Consider the following 22149-nt stretch of genomic DNA (forward strand, 5'->3'; position numbering starts at 1 on the left):
AAAACATTGGGAAATCAGAGCAAGACAGGTGAATAGCTAATCACGCTTGAGGAAACGAGTACAAATGATTGATAGCTGCTTTTACTGGCCATCTTGTTTCATAGGCTTACTTACTTTTCCACCAAACATGAATTTTGTGATAATGGAAACTATGCTGGGATAATCCAAGCAAGACTAATGATGGCGAATACATGGACTCCTCATCAAAAATTTAGCGACATTAGCGGTGGCAGCAGCCTCTGCCTCCAGGCGCCTCCCACCACGCGCCTCGCTTTCCTCGCATAAGAGGAGGACACACTGCAGGGGTATTTCCTTCTGCCCCAACACGTGAAACGACATCCCCCCTCCCCCCGCACAGATTCTTGCACCCTGGAGAAACAGTTTGAAAAATAAAAAGTACACCACAATCCCCTTAGCCATCTTATGAGCGGTTTCAAATCATAGCACACCAACGGGCATGTGTACAGCAATATCACACTTCAACAGGAAGTGGACATGGCCGTTTATGGAACAGTCAGTGTGCCACATCAGTACTGCACAAAATGTTGTCTAATGCCATTAACTAACATGAACTGCTTCATAACAAAATGTATGTAGATAAATATTAACATTGCAGCAGCAATGTTTTTTATATTGGGTTTTAGGTATGCCATTTTCAAACCTCTATATATAATTTGGACTTTTATGTAAAAACAATTGTAATTTAACATATTTATTAATTTACCTATTAAATATAGTACTATAAAGATTTTATATAATAATGATTATATAGGTATATATAAAGTATAATATTATTATCATCAATAGTAATGTATTATGTATTTAAAATTACATATACATTGATTAATTAAATATTAGGATCAAATGTTATAATAATTTATAATATTAACCTACTTAAATTATGTCATTATTAATGAATTAATACGATAGATAATCGATTTACTTACAAATAAACATTTATAATATTCTCTTTAAGGTAATGTGTGTGTATATATATATATATATATATACACACACACCATTATCTAAATTATATATATATATATATATATATATATATATATATAGATGGCATTTTAGTAATGAAACTGCTTGCAAATAAACTGGATAATTATATAAAATATAAATATTTGTTTATTTTATTGTAAATAATTATTATTTTAAAGTATATTTTCTCATCCAAATAACCAAATTCTGTCAACCTAATTCTGTCAACCACTGTGTATGGACTGGAACACCGAAATAGGCTTGAGCCAGACACTAGAAGTGTGGGGTAAAATCTTCTTCATGGGCTCTTTAATGGTCTATTTTCTCTCTATCCACATCTAATCCTCCTCTTGCACTAATATGCCTTCTTTCATTCATCCCTTTTTCTATCCTGTTCAGTGACATTTCCCTTTCAGAACGGCTGCAGGGATTACCGCTCAACCGGGAATCGGGACTTTCTGTGGCAGTTTAGAGGGATTACCGTGGATCCGAGTGGAATCTGTGTGTGTGTTGTCAGAATGATTATGGTTTGAGGGGATGGTGAATCACAAACATGACTGTGATAAACAGCAGACATATTACAGTGGACGTAATTCATCACAGAGCGGATGCAGGTGATGCATCAGACATTATAAAGAGGGCGTAGAGATACAGGGACTGAATCACATCTGACACTGTACCATTTGACATGATGGGAGAGATTTATACAGCCTATCATATAACAGGGCCTGAGGTGCACTATACAATTTTTTATTTTATCTTTTGCAATGACTTTCACAATCATTCAAATTTGGGATGCAGAAAATTGTAAGGCCTCAAAATTATCAACATGATCAAAACTTTGCTGAAAAGCAAGTAAAACCCCGTGCAGGTCATTGTGCACTGACTTTAAAAGCTACAGAGATTTGATCATAAAACGAAGCATTTAAAGTCCATATGTATCATTCTTATCTCCGTGCGTGCCATAACTCTGTGTGACGCACCCACCGCTAGCCTAGCTTAGCACAAAGACTGGAGGTAAACGTCTCCATCTAACCTATTGCTCAATAAGTGACAAAATAACGGCAACATATTCATATTTACATCGTGTATAGTTACATCGTGTACTAAGACAGATGCAAAATGAAAAGTTGTGATTTTCTAGACTGATATGGCTAGGAACTATTCTCTCATTCCTGTGTAATAATCAAGGAACTATGCTGCCGTACCATTGATGCAGCGGCGTAGTGATATTACACAGCGCCTCAAAATAGCCCCCAGCCGATTCTCAGTGCAAGCAGGTTGTCATGTTGGTTATGTTGACAGAAGTTTGCCTATTTTTAGGTGTTGCGTTTGTCTGGCTATCACCAGACCAAGCTCAATTTAAAATTGAACATTGGTCTGGGGAGTCTGCTCTGTATTTTCTTCTACACAAGAGGCGTGATAAACGAGCATTATTCGAATGACTCTGTACGCAATTGGATAGTCCTTGAACCAATCAGACCACAAGAGACGTGATCAACAGGCAACGATCCATTGCTTCTCTATCCGTCATCGTGTTAAACCGACAATAGCATTCCAGGTGGAGAACCCAGTCTGTGATTGGTTCCCGCAAAAGTGTAACAGAAGCAGTAGAAATTAATGTACAGGTTTCCAGACTAAGTTGCCGGGCGAAATCAAATCGCCGGCAGATCAGGCTGGGTTTACACAGTCTAGTGTTGCGTAATATAATTACGCCACTGCACCCATGGTACGGCAACAATGTTCCTGGATTATTAAGCAGGAATGAGAGAGTAGTTCCAAGCCATAAATTATATATCAGTCGCAATATAAAATATAAAAGAATATAAAAAATAAAAAATATAAAAATAAAATTTGTCGCAACTTTTAATTTTCAGTCGGTCTTAGTACACAATGTAACTACACACATCACAACATGTAAATATGAAAATGTTGACATTATTTTGTCACTTATTGAGCAATAGGCTTAGCCTAGAAATCTAGACGCACCCTAGCGGCAGCAAATCCTCACTCTGGACGAGCCAATCACATCGTGTATAGAGTCGGCGGGCGGGGCCATAATGACGACGGCCGAGTTGTGTTTGCGTGCTTCTGTTAACACAGAAACTGGCGAACGGCGGCGGTCTTTCGAATCAGCTTTGACTGCGATGGCCGCTGGAGGGATTGTTGTAAACACACGGCTCGCTGGACTTTTATTATGACGGGACACAGTCGCCGGCGCAATTTCAATCACAATTAGTCAGTGAATTTTATTGCCCTCCGTCTCCCACCACTCACCTAAAAGTCCCCGGATGGCATGACATACGTCACGACCAACCGTTAGCGAGGGAGTTTAAAAGACAACCGCTTATCCCGCCCCTCGGATTGAGCCCTGTCAATGGTGAGTTTCCAGACCAAACATCTTGATGTGGGTCTGGCTTGTCAGGCTACAATAGGCTAGATGGAGCGGTGGTCAATTGCTAGCCTAGTTTAGCACAAAAACTGGAGGTAATATAGTCTTTGTGCTAAGCTAGGCTAGCGGTGTGTGCGTCCGACAGAGTTATGGCACGCACAGAGATGAGAACGGTATGTATATTTATCTATCTCTGGGGGAAAAGTCTGAATTCCAAAAAAGTTGGCGTTTCCTTTAAATATCTTACTAAGAAATAATATTTCGGAGATAGAGAGTGATAGCTGATATTTTTATTCATTTTAAGTAGTCAGCTATACTGTTATAAAGAGCTGCCCAGTTTACATTATATGCTATCAGAAGCTAATTTTGGCCATTCAAATATCAGCAACTGCACAAAATTGCATATTTTTGCCCAGTTTGAGACTGTTTTTTCCGCTTTAAGCTCCATATTCTCCTATCATACTATATGAACCAAAAAAAAAAAAGATTTATCAAATATGATAGTCAAAAAAAAATACTTTTTTTATATTTTGTATAAATGCCCAATAAAAAATATTTTATATGCCATGCTTTATATCTCATGCAATTTTGCTTCTTAAGAGATTTTTTGTTTAAATGTGTTTAAATATGTGACCCTGGACCACAAAACTATAAGATAAAAGGGTTGAGATGTAAACATCATCTGAAATCTGAATAAACATGCTTCCCGTTGATGTGTGGTTTCTTAGGATAGGACAATATTTGGCCGATATACAACTATTGAAAATTTGGAATCTGAGGGTGCAAAAAAATCTAAATAATGAGAAAATCGCCTTTAAAGTTGTACAAATGAAGTCCTTAGTTGGATATATTTATAGTAGGACATTTACAAAATATCTTCATGGAACATGAAATTTACTTAATATCATTATGATTTTTGGCATAAAAGAAAAATGTATATTTATTTACCCGTGTGACTGGTTTTGTGGTCCAGGGTCACACAGATTTCAGTCATTAGCTTCATAATTTATATACGAAAGGCGATGTCAACTGCTAAATGCAACTGCTAGTTGTTTTGTGGGAGGCTGGCTTAAGAACTACCTGATTTGTCTTCTGGTGTCAGCAACTAGATCAAATTTGCATGTGACCGTCTGTCTTAGAAACGCTGTATGGTCATATTTGTCCATCAGTGTTCTCCAAAGGTGGATGTAATTCACTTATAGACGCCTTTAATCTGCAGATTGGGGGATCAGAAAGGTAAGACGTACACAGTCAGCCAACCATCCTTTCTTTTGCTGCTATTTCTACGCCGCCGCTTTCCATGAATCAATATCAAACCCTTCAGACTCCAAGCTTCTTCCGAGGAGAGAGCGGTACAAATCCCTTTTTGCCGATAATGGCTCCAGGTTCTGACAGGCGGTTCAATACTGTGTACACATTGCTGATACATCAGGGAAACAAGTGCAGTGCTGAGTTGCAGGAGACTTCTGCAGGAGAGTTTGCTGTTGAGTCTGCTCAGGGCAACAGACCAAGGAAATAAACCGTAAATCTGCTCCCGTGCAATGCGGGATCCGGGATCTAGTGCCGCGCCGTCGGATGTTTAATGCGGCGAGAGGAGGATGAAGACATAAACGAGCAGAAGGAAAAGAACTGTGTGTCCCGGACCGCCATGTACAGCGTGTTTGGGGGGGCGGTTGTTTATGCGTGTGCAGTCTGGTCTCCCCCATGCACACAGTCGAGCGCGCATTTCCTCTTTATCCGTGTGGAAGACGCAGATGCGCTGGGCCGTAATGTATAAAAATCAATTGTCAGGCCTGATTACATCCAGTGTTTGCACCTCGAGGGCCATAAGTTGCTTTTGATCTCCATCAAGTTCATAGCTGTGGTCGCCACAGCACATGGAGCTGCTCAGTTCAGATGTAGCTCCAAACAATAGATCAAGCACATACAGGGGTACCCAAGATATTTTGTGTGATAAGCCAAAAAGTTTCGCAGCATTATTTTGAGCCCCGCAGCAACCCTACCACCAATGCCATCCCAATGCTAAAGCAGAAAATGCAAATGATGTGATTTTATTATTAAAATCACTTTCGCTTTGACGGACGTGCACCAATTTACTCTTTTGCCATCAACAACAGACTGCAAATATTAGCAACAAGGCTGTTATTGGCACAACGGCTTGATTGGGTCCCTCTGCTCGCTTCTCGCTGACTGGCATTTAACAGTGCAGTATTCCAACTTTGTGAATATTCATAGCTAATTCTCAATGGGATGAGTCTGAACCAATGAGATGTAATTTTCAAACCCATGCTGATGTAAACAAAACGTTCTTAGGCCCTGTCCCAAACAGCACCCAAAACCCGCACTCTCACATAATGCCGCTTTGACTGCCGGGAAGAAGTCCGCTGCGGGCTCGGCTAAAGTGCGCATCGAGGGCGCAAAACGGCCGCAAAGGGGACGCTCACGAGCACCCCACTGAAACCTAAAATGACAAATGTTACACTCTACAGTCTTGTGGACTTAACGGACACCTGCACGCAGCGGCCATTGTAAGTCCACAAGACCGAAAGTGCACATGAAGTGTGCCATTTGGGACAGGGCCTTACTCCTGCTGACTGGCAGATCCGACGCGAGCGCACAATTGTTTGCCTTAAACAGCGCACAATCCCCTCACACACAAAAAACGAATTACAGTATTTCAAAATTCCTGTCTTGGTAAATATTCACGCAGACATCATCTTTTATGTCTTAAAGGGGGGGTGAAACACTCAGTTTCAGTCAATCTCATGTCAATCTTGAGTACCTATAGAGTAGTATTGCATCCTTCATATCTCCGAAAAGTCTTTAGTTTTATTATATTTATAAAAGAAATATGGGCTGTACCGAGTCTTTCCGGAAGAAACAGAGCCTGGAGGCTTATCGTGTGGGCGGAGCTAAAAAATGACGAATGCGCAATAATAAACCCAAACAATAATAAACCCATGGCTATCGATCTCAGCTAATACAGATATGATCCAGAATATGATCCGGAGGCTGAAATAAATTGAACAGGAGAAACAGCAACAGCAGGACGTCCGTCTCTGTGGTATGTACTGTATTTAGTGGCCTGTCAACATTTCTGTGTCTTTACTCGCAGTTTATGAGGACATGATTCGGTTTATGGACTATTGTATGCGACTAAACCTTAGCAGTAGCAAGCAAAACGGTTTTGCACGTCAGACTAGTGTAATGTTATACATAGAACAACAATGGAGTAACCGTTAGCTCATTTGAATGACGAAGCACGCGATCGTGTCGTTTACTGATGTTTACTCATGCGACGATAGCCAACAGCACAGACATTTGAAGCAGTTTTACTCACCGGCTGCTTCCAAAGCAGGACCGAACCTTTATTGCTGGGACCGCTCCGTCAAAAACACACTTCTTTGGTATGATTTGGTGAAGTCGAGCCATACTCGAAAAAAACTCTCAGAAACTTGTGAGAAACCGGAAGGAGTATTTTTAACACAGAAATACTCTATCAAACGTCCAACATTATTTTTTCGAAACTTTGTCTATGTTTAGGATGGGAATCCAAGTCTTTAACAGTGTAAAAAGCTCAGCATGCATGAACGCCCCCCCCCCCCCGGTTAACTGTTGGGGAAAAACATCTTATGTGTAACATTGCACATCTGTACGATACAGTAGGCCTTAATATATAGGCTGTCTGTCTCATTAACGTTACTTAAACAATTGAGGTATCACGTGGGGGGGGGGGGGGGGTTCCTTTGTGTGCCAAATTTGGTGTTACTTCCAGTGATTTTAAGGTATGGTTGCAAGGTGATTTTGTTTCTGAAACTTCAGAAAACTTTAACTATTTAACTATTTTTTTTTCTTATTCCTACACAAATCATTCATCATTTTGAAGGTTTTTTTAACAGAGTTTTTGTTAACAACTTTTGAACATTTTCTCATTGCGACTCATTTTGGCAGCATAGGTTGTGTGTGTGTGCGTGCGTGCGTGCGTGCGTGCGTGCGTGCGTGCGTATGTATGTATGTATGTATGTATATATATATATATGAGATAGTATACACACACCAAGTTCTGTCATGAAACACTGAAAGAGATGGCAAAGAGATGGCACAAACTGATGGGTCCTTAAAGGAACACGCCTACTTTTTGAGACTTTAGCTTATTAACCGTATCCCCCAGAGTTAGATAAGTCCATATATACCATTCTCATCTCCGTGCATGCCATAACTCTGTCTGACACACCCATCGCTAGCCTAGCTTAGCACAAAGACTGGAGGTAAACGTCTCCATCTAACCTACTGCTCAATGGGCTCTATTTTAACGATCTGAAACGGAAGTGTCAAAGCGCGAAGTGCAAGTAACTTTGTGGGCGGGTCTCGACGTTGTTGCTATTTTCCCGGCGGGATAAATGGCTCTTGCGCCCGGCACAAATCTAAAATGGGTTGGTCTGAAGTAGCTTCATTATTCATAGGTGTGGTTTGGGCGTAACGTGAATAAACCAATCAGAGCGTCATCCAACATTCCCTTTAAAAGCAGGTGCGCAAGTTCCATTATGGATCGCTATTATTATGGCGTATCAGGCGCACGCCAGGAGCGGTTCACAGCCGACGTGACTGATGTTAAGAGCAGAAAGACAGAGAAGTTGTGTTGTATGGGGATGGGAGAAACCCACCCAAAATTGCGTCGGTTAAACAGTTTTTTCAGTCGATTTTTTTTTTCTGGTTCTTGACGGACAAACCAATTTGTCAGATGTCCTTATATACGTATATGTCTTGCCACTATTGGGCAAACAGGTCTGATCCTTAATTACTACAATTAGCCTGAATAATTTGTAAGCTAGATTTATGCCTATTTTTTCACATCTTCGTGGCACACCACAATGTGTTAATATTTTTTTTAGTGTAACAATTTATGATTTGCAAAAATAACTGTTGCATCTGTGTAGATTACATGAGCAAAAGTGTATGCGCGTTGTACACGCTATACATTATGGTCAAGCATGCGCCCTTAAAATAGCATAAGGAACAACTCGCAACGCGCCACTGACATTAGACTAGGTTTTTTCTGGTCAGTGGCGCAACTGTTTAATGGAACAGCAAAATAGCACCAGGGATTGTTTGCGCCGGAACACGCCTCCTTTTTTGCGCTAAACCGCCCAGGGAGCGCAAGTTCATTCACTAGTTTAGTGACGTGCTTCTGTGGAGGGAAAAGTGCGCTTTGCGCGGGTGCAAAATAGGAATGACACATGCGTCGGTGTACAAAGTCAATTGCGCTGGGTGCAAGATAGGGTCCAAAAAGTGACATTTTTATATTTATGTTGTGATGTGTATAGTTACATTGTGCCTGCGCTGTTGTGATATCATTGCACCGCTGCACCCGTGTTTTGGCAGCAAAGTTCCTTGATCATTCATCATCAAAGTAGACCATCTGTTAGTTAATTAGAATCTCTTGAAGCATTGAAAATACATTTTTTTCCAAAAGTAACAAAAACTATGACTTTATTCAGCATTGTCTTCCGTGTTTGTTTATCAATCCTCAAATAAAGATTCGAACAGTTATGAATCAGTGTATTGATTCATGATTTGGATTGCGTGCAAAACTGCCAAACTGCTGAAATCACGTGACATTGGGGATCCGAATCATGAATCAATACGTTGATTCATAACCGTTCAAATCTTTATTTGAGGATTGAAAAAAAACACGAAAGAGAAGACAATACTGCATAAGGTAGTTTTTGTGATTTTTGGACCAAAATGTATTTTCAATGCTTCAAGATGGACTACTTTGATGATGATTGTATTCCCTTTCTGGACATGGACAGTGTAGTGTGCATTCACTTTCATGAAGGAAGAGAAAAGCTCTCGGACTAAATATAAAAAATCTTAAACTGTGTTCCGAAGATGAAAGATGAACGGAGGTCTTACAGAGGTTGTGGAACGACATTAGGGTAATGACATAAATTTCATTTCATAACGGCAAAACCTCTTTTCATGTTGTCACAATGTTATATTGTCATGTTTATCAAAATAAAACTAAGACTATAGAAATGTAGACCCCACTTTATTAATTTTGTAGGCTTACATGTTGAACTTTATTCTTGTACAGACAGACGCTGGGCTGTATTAAGCAGTACATTAAAGTATTGTAAATGTCTCTGAAACGTGATAATGTTTGATAACTATGCAAACTCAGCGTGAGAAAGCAGAGAAGCAGAAAGTGTCCGAATTCTCGTCTCAGTTTTACAGCTCCTCCCCGCCAACACGTGACTACTCTCGCCGATCAGTTACATCCAGCCGGAGCCGATGTCGAACACACTTTAGGGCTCTGCAGGATAGTAATAGGAGTTACCAGATCAGTGGGCGAGGCCATAAACAGAGGGGGCATTTTCCACTGCGTTTCCTCATTTGCCCACTTATTCAAATAAACATTTTTAAATATAATAACCTTTAAATATGATATGCTAAGATATGTTTTAATTAATATTTAACCATGTTGAAATGACTATGCACGTATACAGGAAATGAGAGCACAGCTTGCCAAAAATACTGCAAATTTAGCCTGAAAATGGAAAAGAAAAAGTAAATTTCCCATGATTCCTCTTTAGCATTTAAGATGCTTTCAGTATCTGTAAATTGAAACAACAGAAAAAAACATGATACTGCTCGAAAACCACTTGAGCGCACTCCACAGTGCAATTACGACTTCCAGACTCGCATGCGAGAACTTCCCAAGAGCACTTGAAGCCAGCCTTTATTCCAGATGTCAGAAGACAACCCCTATTATGGTCCAGATACAAATCCATCTTGTGTTACATAATCCTACACAGCAACATCTACAAATCCGCTTAATATCTCTGTGTGGACAGCGTTTCAATCTCTGCTCTGCACTCCAAAACTGGACCTTTTGGATGTATTACTATGATCTCATTCTGCAGCTTTGTAATGTACAGAATGTGCTTACCAATTGAACAGCAGTAGCTTTTCTGGGAATAATGGGAAGGCAATGAGAAAAAGTGATTTCTCCACTCCCAAATGTCGGAAAGACCAATCAAATCCATACCGCAGTCAGTTGAGGTCATCACTGATTGTGTCTAATCCTCATCTCTTTGTCTGAACTCATCACTCTGTGCTGTGGATTTTCAGGGCATATTAAATGCCTTTTTAAACAGAATGACTCAGATAGCTAATCAGGTAAAAGTCCCAGAGAGCCCATTTCAGGCATAAGAGATTACACTCCAAAACATATCAAATTCTAATGCTGAGGCTCACCCTCTAATTCTGCTGTTTGGACGCGTCGTAATTTTTAAAAGCATTACTTTGTTTCCACCTTGAAACTGGGAATATCAAACCCCCAGATGAGAGTAAATATGTTATAAAAGTGGTTCATGTGATTTGTGCAAATTCAATTCAAGCTGCTTTTCACTCAAAATCTGACAATCCAGTAGTAATCCAGATAGATAGATAAACACAGCTTAACCAGTTGTGCAGCTTATATATAATATATATATATATATATATATATATATATATATATATATATATATATATATATATATATATATATATATATATATATATATATATATATATATATACCCTGTTACATAAGAATTTGTATCATAGCAAGCTTGAAACCGCATGAAGGTAAATGGTAAATAATTATCTTATAGAATTGTAATTTTTTGGTGAACTATTCCTTTAAGGTGCACTTTTTCCTTGTTCCCACTCACATTCTGGAAGTCCACTTCAGCTCATGTAAAAGCTAAATTAGTAAAAGACTAAAAAATCTTTCCTTTGGCTCTTCAGTGAAAAGGGTAGCCTTCTAATGGGACTGCTCAAGGGAAGATCTTGAATAATTCAACACTGTTGTATGAAGTCCATACTCCACACGCACCTGCGTGGACGAGTTCCCAGCTTGTGTTGCTCTATCCAGCCTTTCTGGATTCCATATCTTCCCCTCTTTTCATTTAAATGACAAATATTCTAGAATGGGCCAACATACTGATTTGAAGATGCGCAGAGCACCACAAGCCTTATGGCAAATCCTAGCTTACATTGGCATCTTTTTTTAAACGAGACCGTAATAATAATTTATATAACATTCCCTGATCCTGCTGTGCCTGAAGCGGCTCCTCGTCGTCTGTTGCTGCAGCAGTGGGTCGGCGCGCACTATGCACACGCGCACGCGCTCAGTATCAAAGATATGACGCGCGCGCGCGCTTCGGGGATTTCGAGTGCGCGCAAGGCAGTATATGGTAAGTCCGAACCATATTTGCATATTGGTTCTCTCGAATTCGAACACTCAAAGAAAAAAACGATTTACGTCGTCACGTGGTCCCTAACAAACGTTCTGAAGTCACAAGAACACAGGTCTTTATTGGGATTCAGCTCATAAAAACAAGAAAGCATTTACGACCTAAATAGCCAGATGCTAGTAGACTAAGAACACCGAGATGTATAGGCCTATAATGTATTATCTAGCCAATACCTAGAATTTTAGAGTACAACGTTTTTACTCGATTCAATGAGTCATTGAGTTCCATGAGTAGGCAGACGATTTTCGATATGCTAAATATAATTAATAATGGACAAGTTTAAAAGAGTTAGCCAGTTGTAATCCCGGATCATTATGATGATCTGCCAATACAGCAGCAAATGCTGGAAACACCTCAATATATTATATATACTGACACAAAGTGCTTGATATTTACACAGATTAAATCCTTAACCCAAGAACTGCCATATCATTGCTAAAGATGATATTCATTCATATTCACATTCAAGTGTTATTTGCTCTGCGCAAAAATATAATAAAAGAGATCCATGATTTATTTTATTTTTTTTAAAATGTGTGCACAAAAAAAAAAAAAAAAGGTTCTCGGTTCAATGAATCGTGGTGATTGTTGATTCAGGTTGTTATGTGAATGAATCGTTTTAGTTCTGTAAACCAAGTCACTTTATTTAAAAATACCCAAACTATGATTTATAGGCTGAATATGAGTTATAGGCTGTGAATGCGTGTTGAGTTTCAAAAGCTCCAATTTAAATTCAGATAAATTTTTAGCCCCAATTTAAATCCTGAAAATATATAGTTCTAGCGAATCTGTAAGATGTCTGCTAAAGATCTGTTAATCTGGAAAGGATCTGCTCTGTAAAAACATCTTATAAACGTCTTGGAAAAAGCAGTTTTACATACGTTCTAAATCTTAAACATTAAGATATCTTATATATATATATAGCTCGCAGATGTAAATGCAGAGACGTCTCGAATCTACTTGTGCTGAAAACGAGTCCAATAGGCGACAAATGTTTCCAAGCGTTAAACAATTTTAGGTGGCTCCAGTGTTAGTAAAAACTACAACAATTGAATTTTCACCTAACTGCTAGCCTAGTTTACATTTAAAAGCATAATCAATTCGAATTAAAAATCATGAGAGCAAATAAGTAGCTTATCATCCATAACCCATCTCCGTGTCATCCAAGGTTAGGGTTGAGTCTTAACTGACAGCTGTCATTTGTTGCATCATTAATCATCGCGTGGATAATGCTGATTCGACAATCTGCCTGCGCGCGCGCTGCAACAAACCAATACTCACAATCCGTCGCGCTCTGATACTAAGCGTGGCGTTTTGATGGCTGGTTGGCATTTCAGTTTTTAAAAGGGTTTGCTGTTGTACTGAAGGAAAAAAAATGCGCTCAAACTCAGAAAACATGGAAATATATGACTGCAATCAACGCAAGTTCAAGGCATTATCCTAGTGGTAGTATTTTCAATTCTAGCCAACACTGAAAGAGAATTTCCTCCTAGGGAAACCCCGTTAGCTCGTTACATTAGAGTGATGCGTCGTGCATGGATGGTTATAGTATGAGGAAACTCACCTCACTCATGCTGGATGATAAGTATGATGATGATGGGTGAATTCGGCAGAAGAGCAGCAGTGATGCAGTCCTTCAGTCCGCGCGCTGCGTGGGTTTGAGCGCCTGCTGGAGTTTTATACTTGGAGCTCCAACTCCCTTTCATGTCATCACGTTTTCACTAAACCAATGGAAAGCAGCCGGTGTCAACGCTTCTGATGTCACCACTTTAATCTCCCGAATAATCACTGAAGCGCACTATTGCAGCCTTTAGGGTTCCTATAGAAATAGGGCTATATATTAAACATTGATGCATAGGAATGCACTGACCATTTGTGTAGTGTGCACATTCCAAGGCATTAAACGTATTGGTTATTTCTGTCTATCTAGATATTTGAATGTAGCCTACTTCATTGCATCTTGATAAAATAAAGTAATATAGCCTATATAACATATAAAAGATGGGTTTGAAGCATTGAATGCACATACAACATAAATAAGGAGAATAAAACCTGAAATATTGAAAAGGCTTAGTAAATGTATTAATGCTTAGTAAAAAAAAAAAAATGTCTTAATGAAAATGCAAAAAGGTTTATGCATCAGTTTGAAATGAGGTTTTAATGTATTCTCTCCACAATCTGACAGCGACTGTGCTTTGTTTGGTGCAGACACGGCATCTCTCTCGTAGAGTCAGCATGCAGCTCTCAGCTCACTGATTCAGATGAACACCAGTGCAAAAGCTTCACTGCAGCAGTGGATCTTGGCATGAATGAAGTTTGGATCAATGTAATCTTTAAGACTGGAGCAGGGAGATGCCTCATCAGTAAAAGACCCAGTGAAGGCCCTGGTGAGGACCGATGTCCTTAATAAAAGGATATCTTAATAGGCCTACATAATTTGTTTATTACCATATGCATTTATTGTGCAATGTGTAATGGAGGCAGTTTTATCCTACATTGCTCCGTGTGAGCTTAGGGAGAATTCCTGTTTGCATACTGCCACCCACAATCTAACACAATTTCAAACCGTTTTGGGGCTTGGTGCATCCGATTCGCATATGGTCTTTATAATCGCTGCTGAGCAGCGAGTTTGGTTATTATCGCAGATGTTATCATCTCTCTCAACAGATGAGCTCCATTAAACACAAGCTATTCCTCTGGTGTGGGGGGAAACCAGCTAGAGCGATGCAGCTACCGCCAGATCATATAATTGTGTGACATCTCTGTCTTTGTTCCTTGTATTCCCATAACATTTTTTATTTGCTGGCTTGTTAAATGACAATCGATCGCGTTCCTTTAACGCAAGCTCGAAGACTCGTTTTAACAGACATTTTAATGGAGATTGGAAATTTAAAGGCAGTCCATGACATTCTCTATTGACTCACACCTGGTCAGACAGGGCACTTGTCATCATGGATTTTGTGACGAACTGTCCAAATGGAATAAAACCCTTTTTATCTCCTTGTTTTTTTTTGCATTTCCAGCACTTTAATTCAAATCACAGCCCTGCAGAAGGTCACTGCACTTTTCTTTACATAAGAGAATTGTGCTCGGGTCTCTGACTTTTTGCTCTTTCCTGAGTAAACAGTACTGCAGACAGCCCCTGTTTAATGGCGCTGCTTGGTGTCATATAATGTCTCTGCTGCCCCCGAGCTCTGAATTTGATAATGACCCACACTGCCTCAGAGTTACATTGCAACACTTTAGTAGGACTGGCTGTGTTTTCAAATTTTCCTGGTTTATGCATACTGCATAGTATGTTCGGTTATAAAAATCCAGAACGGTCATCCAGCCAAACCTGACAGCAATAGCACTTTACTGTACATATTCAAGCAAATGTTTAAATAAAGTCTGCTTCTTGTGATTACTTTTCAGCTATTAATTATACCGACGAGGTTTCAAAAATGCTTAAGCCTTAATTAAGGCTATTTCTGATAGACTATCAATGACCATTAGCAGAATCCTATGAATCATCTCAAGTGCACTGCTGGCACAGAAACTGCCTACACTTAGATGACCGCAGGACATTGAGGAGGAGGGGGAAGCATCCACTGGCACTGATACAGCTTGGCTTATATTTACCTACTAATGTCTGCGCCTTGTATCTACAGAGGAAACCCCTCTCAGACCTTCTGCCAGTTTTATTGTCATTGCTTCTCCCCATGTGTGCATATAGGCTACACCGATCAGGCATAACGTTATGACCATTTAATATTGTGTTGGTCCCCCTTTTGCTGCCAAAACAGCCCTGACACATTAAGGCACGGACTCCACTCCCCTTTAGGTGTGCTGTGAATCTGCAGTGGCAGAGCCAGAGCGGTGTCCAGGGTGGGACAACCCTTTTCCACCATATAAGTTAAAACGATAGTCATTTGACAAGGCTATTAATTTTGTAAAAATATATATATTTATATTTTTGAGAACTTAAGTATCATGTTTTTGCATGCTTGTATTTCAAAGTACATCACAGTCACTGCTTAGCCTACATTGTGAATAATGTTATATAAACATGCAATATCGTTGTTGAAAAAAGACAAGTCTAAAATCACTGATTTTGGTTTGGGAAAGAAATCGTTCATGCGGTTGCCAGATTTCAGTCATTTAGGGTGCGTTCACACTTGTCATGTTTGGTTCGATTAAAACGAACCCTGGTGCGGTTGCTCGGTTAGTGCGGTTCATTTGAACATATGTGAACGCTGCCATCCGAACCCTGGTGCGCACCAAACAAGCGGACCGAGACCGCTTAAAAGATGGGTCTCGGTCCGCTTCCAAACGAACTCTGGTGCGGTTCGATTGATATATGAACGCAACACGGACCACAGACCTGTAAACGGACCAAAAACTGGACGTAATGTCACAAGATGCGACGCATAGTCAGCTGATTTGACGACGCGGAAAGATCGGTGTATCCAAAATGAGTAACTTTAACGTTAGAGGGCAAACGTGGAGCAACGAGGAAGTGCCTCATCAATATTTGGTCTGACGAGCATGTTTCGAAAATGCTAGAAACAACGCACAAAAAGCATACCTGGCTCTTCTCATCAAAGTTCCTGTGTTGCCCATTATTAGCATTTACAGACGACAGAACGGCCGTCTCTTTTCTGCACAACGGAGGAAATCCTGCTGCTGTTTTGAATGTTTTGAACATTTTATGAGCTCTTCATGAATTCTCAGCGGGTAAAAATAATGCCACATGTACACGCATAAAATGATCGCGTTTAATCCAGCACACAGCGTTGTTTTGAATGTTTTGAACATCTCATGAGCTCTTCATGAGTTCTCTGGTAAAAAAATAATGCCATATGTAGGCCTACGCATAAAATGCCCGCGCGTGTAATCCGCACACAGCATTGTTTTGAATGTTCGGTAAGCAGCTCCTATGTCATATAAGCCGACCAATCAGGTTGTTGCCGTCTCCCTATGCCTTTGGTTCGGTAACTTTAGGTTCGCTGTTAAAAATGCCTGTGTGAACGCTAAGCGGACCAGGACTATTATGTTTTGTTTTTGTTTTTTGGTCCGGACCAAATGAACCAAACTAACTGAACTACAAGTGTGAACGATCTCTTTATAATCTTTTTGAAGAATCAAAGTGGTAGTTGACAGGTAATTGACTAAATTTGCATAGACTGTCAATGGAGGGACAGAAATCTCTCCGATTTCATTAAAAATATCTTTGTGAAAAGGTTTTGAACGACATGATGGTGAGTAAATGATGACAGGATTTTCATGTTTGGGTGAACTCCCTTTAACCCTATTTATTACAAGGCTCTATGGAATACTTGATTCTGATTGGTTGTGGCGTTCAGCAGCCAGATATTTCCTCATGCTTGCCGTTTTCTATGGAAGCTTGTTTCTGCCATGGAATTTATATTCCACAATTCTGACTTTCCTGACATTTATGAATTTATATCTCACAGTAAGTTTCTTTTCAAAAACTGCAAGTTATATCTCAAAATGTTTATCTTTTGATTTTTTTCCCCTCAGGATTGTGAGATATAAACTCGGAATTGAGGAGAAAAAACTCAGTTAAGTTTCATTGACACATGCATATGTATGTTTTATTGTACAGAAGGTTCTGAGACAAGAAGTACAGGTTAGTTTGTTTATTGAGCAGATCAGTAGTGCAAACGGGAGTGCGGGTGAGTAGTGCTGTAGTATCTTGGGAGTATGGTGAAGATATCCTGGATAACACTGGAGATTGGCATGCAGTGGAGGAGACAGAGGACACACACACAACGTTGGAACACGATGGAGACTTGGAGGTAACACGGGTTGAAGATAAGTATCATCAGAGGAGTCCTTGAAGTAAGCATAAAGGTAAGTACCTTATACAAACGAGACTGGAGAGTGACTGAGTGTGTGCTAGTGTATTTTGAACTGTGGGTGATTGCTGTGATGATGTGCTGCAGGTGCACGTGATGCGTTGTGATGGTCTGACTTGGGAGCCTGGCGTGTCTGTGACCAGAGGTGTAGTGGTAAAAAAAGTGGTGGGTAAACTATAAATTCTGGGTGACCGCATCGTGGTCACGGTAAGGTGGGTCACTGCCTACCGGTGTATGCAGCCCAATCTCATGGCAATTCGTACTAATTTTACAAGGTGGCTAATATGAGCACATATGAAAGAACACACTAGAACATATTCACATTAAACAAGTTGGAATCAAAGAATTTTACTTTTGTCTTAAAAAATTACTCAAGCCGACTAATCGATTATCAAAATAGTTGTCGATTTCAGTTTTTGCCAATTGCTAATGAGGCAGGTGCAGATTAACGACAGAAGGATGAATTTGGTGCCACATATTTTAATTTAAAGAAAACTCAGTTTCTGTAATTAACAGAAGATAGACAATGTAAGTTGCACTTTTTTTTACAGGGTTTCGACATAATCTCTACAATAAACCAGCTGCCTGTGATTAATTAATATCACAACAATGTCCAGAGTGCCTCTTTGTCCACTTGAAAAGTGATTGAAAAGTGTCACAAGCTGATTAAATGTACTACAAATGGATAATTATGTCATTTTGAAAATTGCCGGATATCCTTTTTTGAATCTTGGTTGCGTGTCGTTCATGAATGATTTGTTCATTTTGAACGAATCTTTAATATGACTCGGGACTACCGAGTTGTCTCAGAGAGTGATTCGTTCATTTTGTGTTGACCGCGCATGCGCATTACGCAACATATGGCTTCTGATCGTTCTGATTCTGAATCAACAGGTGAGATCAGAGTCTTTTGTTCTTCCTGTCAGTCCCATAGAGACGGAAAGAGAAAAGATTGGCTCATTTTGCTGAACGAGACTCAAAGATCCGAGTCAGTAAAATGATCCGAACTTCCCACTACTCTCACTGACAGTTGCAGCGCAATATGAAACTGTACAACAAACAACCAATGAAAATGAACAAATGAAACTGAAACGACATAAGCTTAATTTAAAATGGCTTATGAACTGTAGGCTATTTCGAGGTGGATAAACTCAATTTAGAGGTGGATAAACGCACTTTGGAGGTGGGTAAACGCTATTTCCACATTTTGGGAGGTGCGTAAACAGCGTTTACGGCCGTTTAGCCTCCACTACATCCCTGTCTGTGACAATATGGAGCTTTAGTTGAAAGCTGATTGTAGATGACATAATCAAAATATCAACATTACTCCGGTTTGCACAACTTCATTTGAAAAGTGTTTTTTTTTTTTTGTGTGTGTGTGTTCACATTTAAAAAAATATTAAAACTAACTAATATGGACCTACTTTATATTTGGTGGCCTTAACTACTATGCACTAACATTTAAATTAACCTTTTGTGTACATACATGTATTTTGTTGTACTTACATAAAAAAAATGCCTGCATGTAATTACATCTGTAATTAATTTCTGTAATTACATTTTTCTGTTGACACTTCACTTACACCTAACTCTATCAAACGTTACCCTTACCAACACACATGTCCCTAACTCTACCTGTACCCCACCTCAATAACAGCTCAAATGTTTTTCAATACAAAATGAACACAATAAGTACATGGTCCCCCCCCCACTTTATATTAGGTGGCCTTAAGTACTATGTACTTGCATCAAAAAATAAGTACAATGTACTTACTGTGTTCATATTGTATTGCAAAGCACTTTTGCTGATATTGAGGTGAGATACAGGTAGGGACAGGTGTGGCAGTATGGGTAAGTTTAAGGGTAGGGTTAGGTGTAAGGGAAGAGCCAACTGTGTAATTACAAATGTAACTACACTGTAAAACAATTGTGTTGGTTTTTGTTGGTTTAACTTAAAAAAGTAAGTAACCTGGTTGCCTTAAAATTTTGAGTTTATTGAAATTCAAAATTTGAGTTGATACAATGAAGGAAATTTGTTTAATAAATAGAAACTCAAAATAGTTTTGTATCTGAACCACATAAAAAATGTGATAAATCATGAAAATAGCACTATTTGGCATGTTTTTACTGCATCATCAGAAATAAAACACACGCAATTACCCAATATGCTTACAAAATCTTTTAATCATATTTTAATAAAGGTTGTCGAATCTCAAAAAATTGTCATTGTATTAACTCAAAATTTTAATTTCAATGAACTCAAAATTTTAAGGCAACCCGTTAACTTTTTTTCTAAATAATTTTTTACAGTGTACAAAAATTAATTACAGATGTAATTACATGCAGGCATTTTTAAAATGTAAGTACAATGTAAAAACAATAAGTGCATTGTATCAAATGATTAATTTAAATGTTAGTACATATTAGTTAAGGCCACCTAATATAAAGTGGGTCCGTACCCACTTTTTGATGTAAGTACACTGTAAAAAAATTGTGTTGGTTTTTGTTGGTTTAACTTAAAAAAGTAAGTAACCTGGTTGCCTTAAAATTTTGAGTTTATGGAATTTAAAAATTTGAGTTGATACAATGAAGGAAATTTGTTTAATAAATAGAAACTCAAAATATTATTGTATCTGAACCACATAAAAAAAAGATAAATCAAGAAAATAGCACTATTTGGCATGTTTCACTGCGTCATCAAAAATAAAACACACAATTACCCAATATGCTTACAAAATCTTTTAATTATATTTTAATAACGGTTGTCGAAACTCAAAAAATGTTCATTGTATTAACTCAAAATTTTAATTTCAATGAACTCAAAATTTTAACGCAACCAGGTAACTTTTTTTCTAAATAATTTTTTACAGTGTACCTAGTAGTTAAGGCAACCTATAAAGTGAGACCACTAATATGATATATTTAGAATCCCTTTCAGAGCATCTTTCTTTAGCTTATAAATGGAAAAAGCATTGACAGCCAATCAAAATCCTTGCATTCACAAACTTTATAAAATAGAATAACAATATAATCAATATTCAATGAAGACTTTACTGTGACCACACTAAACTTGGCATACACTTGCACCTCTCTTTGACCCAGCTGTGTGCCGTAAAGAAGTGTTCAATTCACAGTGGACTCATTTGAAGCAAATGGCTCTCTGACACTGAATCACATTGAATTATTATTGGCCTCCTGGATAACTTGAACATTTTGTTGGAAGAGCTTGCTCCTCGCTCCAGATAACTCCATGGAAGCATGCAATACATTTTTAATTGGCTCTAATTAATGATGCAAATTACTGAAATGGCTGAAATGTGTATGGAAATTGAGTGCTGAGGAGAGAAAGATCTTGATTACAGTATGCCTACATGCTAATTGGACTACAAACATTTTATGAAACCATAGAGTTTAGGTCTTTTTGAATGTGAATGCTGCACTACATGAAACTCCAAACAGACCAATGAGATCAGTGCATTCAGATATGTAATATATTCTCCAAGAGAGACACTAATGTAAAAGCTGAAATCTACCTGACTAGTTCAATAAGTTTAAACATTTATTTGGTTATATACCAAATCTAAATACACTTAACATTATTTTGACCCCTTTTAGAGATTATGAAAATGAATTGCCGGAGCTTTAGGGCACATTTGGGATTATTCAGATTGGCAGCCCACCATTCTGGTCCAAATTTCAACCCCATATAATGTCTGAGCTCATCATTGAACCATTGATGTAATTTTGCTAATGAATTCCTCTGCATTGGTCTGCTGATCAGCATCGTCCCTTTCCTGCTGGAAGTAGAAAAGCACACGATTTTAAATATGCAGACAGAAATAAGTCTCAAGTGAGTATAACTACAACAGAGACATTTTTCACGGCTTGTAAGGAAAGAACGTTCAGTGTTGCTACTCTCTGGAGGTTTTATTGTGAGAAAGTGATAAAGCAAGGTTGTGAGCAAAGGTGATAATAACTCCTTTCCAATCATTAGCTCCTAAATTTTGCCTGAGACCAAGCTGTATCTTCTGGCAAGACCGTCCGTTTTAGAGGTTGCCATATTTCTGCCTTGTTTTTTTTTCTTTTCCCCGAAACACAGTGGCGGTTCATTAACTCCCAAAGTGCCTTCAGCAAAAGATCCCGCTGGATTGTTTGGACAAATAAACTGTGGAGTCTGGCTGACCTTTTACGGTTCTCACATCCAAGATCATTTGCTTCAGGAGAAGAGTCATTCAAACCAACTGAATTAAGAGAGAATTTGTTATTAGTGGGCCAAGATCTATACATGCTCACACTCTGAATATTTTATAACTTTGAATGTCCATGGTCTTCAAAAGATCATTTTTGGACTGTTTTGTCTTTTGGAGTTTGGACTGTTGTAGTGTCCTACGGTTATTTTAGTCGATTACCACAAATAAATTAAATTAATTATGCAATTTTTTTTAAATTCTTTGAAATGCATGGCAAATGGTAATCATTCAGAATCATAATATACTGTACAATAAAATAACGTGGTATTTTTTTCCCAGTTGAACCATGATCATACTTTGATATGTTTAAAACTGGCATCTCATTCTTTCATTTAAAGAACCATATAAATGCA

The 22149-nt window shown here is 38.7% G+C and overlaps 1 protein-coding gene across 1 annotated transcript in view; it reads right to left on the reverse strand.

The window, feature by feature from the left end:
* pcp4a (Purkinje cell protein 4a) overlaps positions 1–13406 on the reverse strand; it is a 29969-nt gene extending 16563 nt beyond the window's left edge. Inside the window, exon 1 of the mRNA XM_067433829.1 lies at positions 13250–13406. Within this exon, the coding sequence (XP_067289930.1) occupies positions 13250–13258 (9 nt within the window). The 5' untranslated portion in view covers positions 13259–13406. The remainder of the gene's footprint in view (positions 1–13249) is intronic.
* Between the last annotated feature and the right edge of the window lie 8743 nt (positions 13407–22149).

This window comes from Pseudorasbora parva, chromosome 23 (assembly GCF_024679245.1).
Source record: "Pseudorasbora parva isolate DD20220531a chromosome 23, ASM2467924v1, whole genome shotgun sequence".
In the NCBI taxonomy this organism is placed as follows: Eukaryota; Metazoa; Chordata; class Actinopteri; order Cypriniformes; family Gobionidae; genus Pseudorasbora; species Pseudorasbora parva.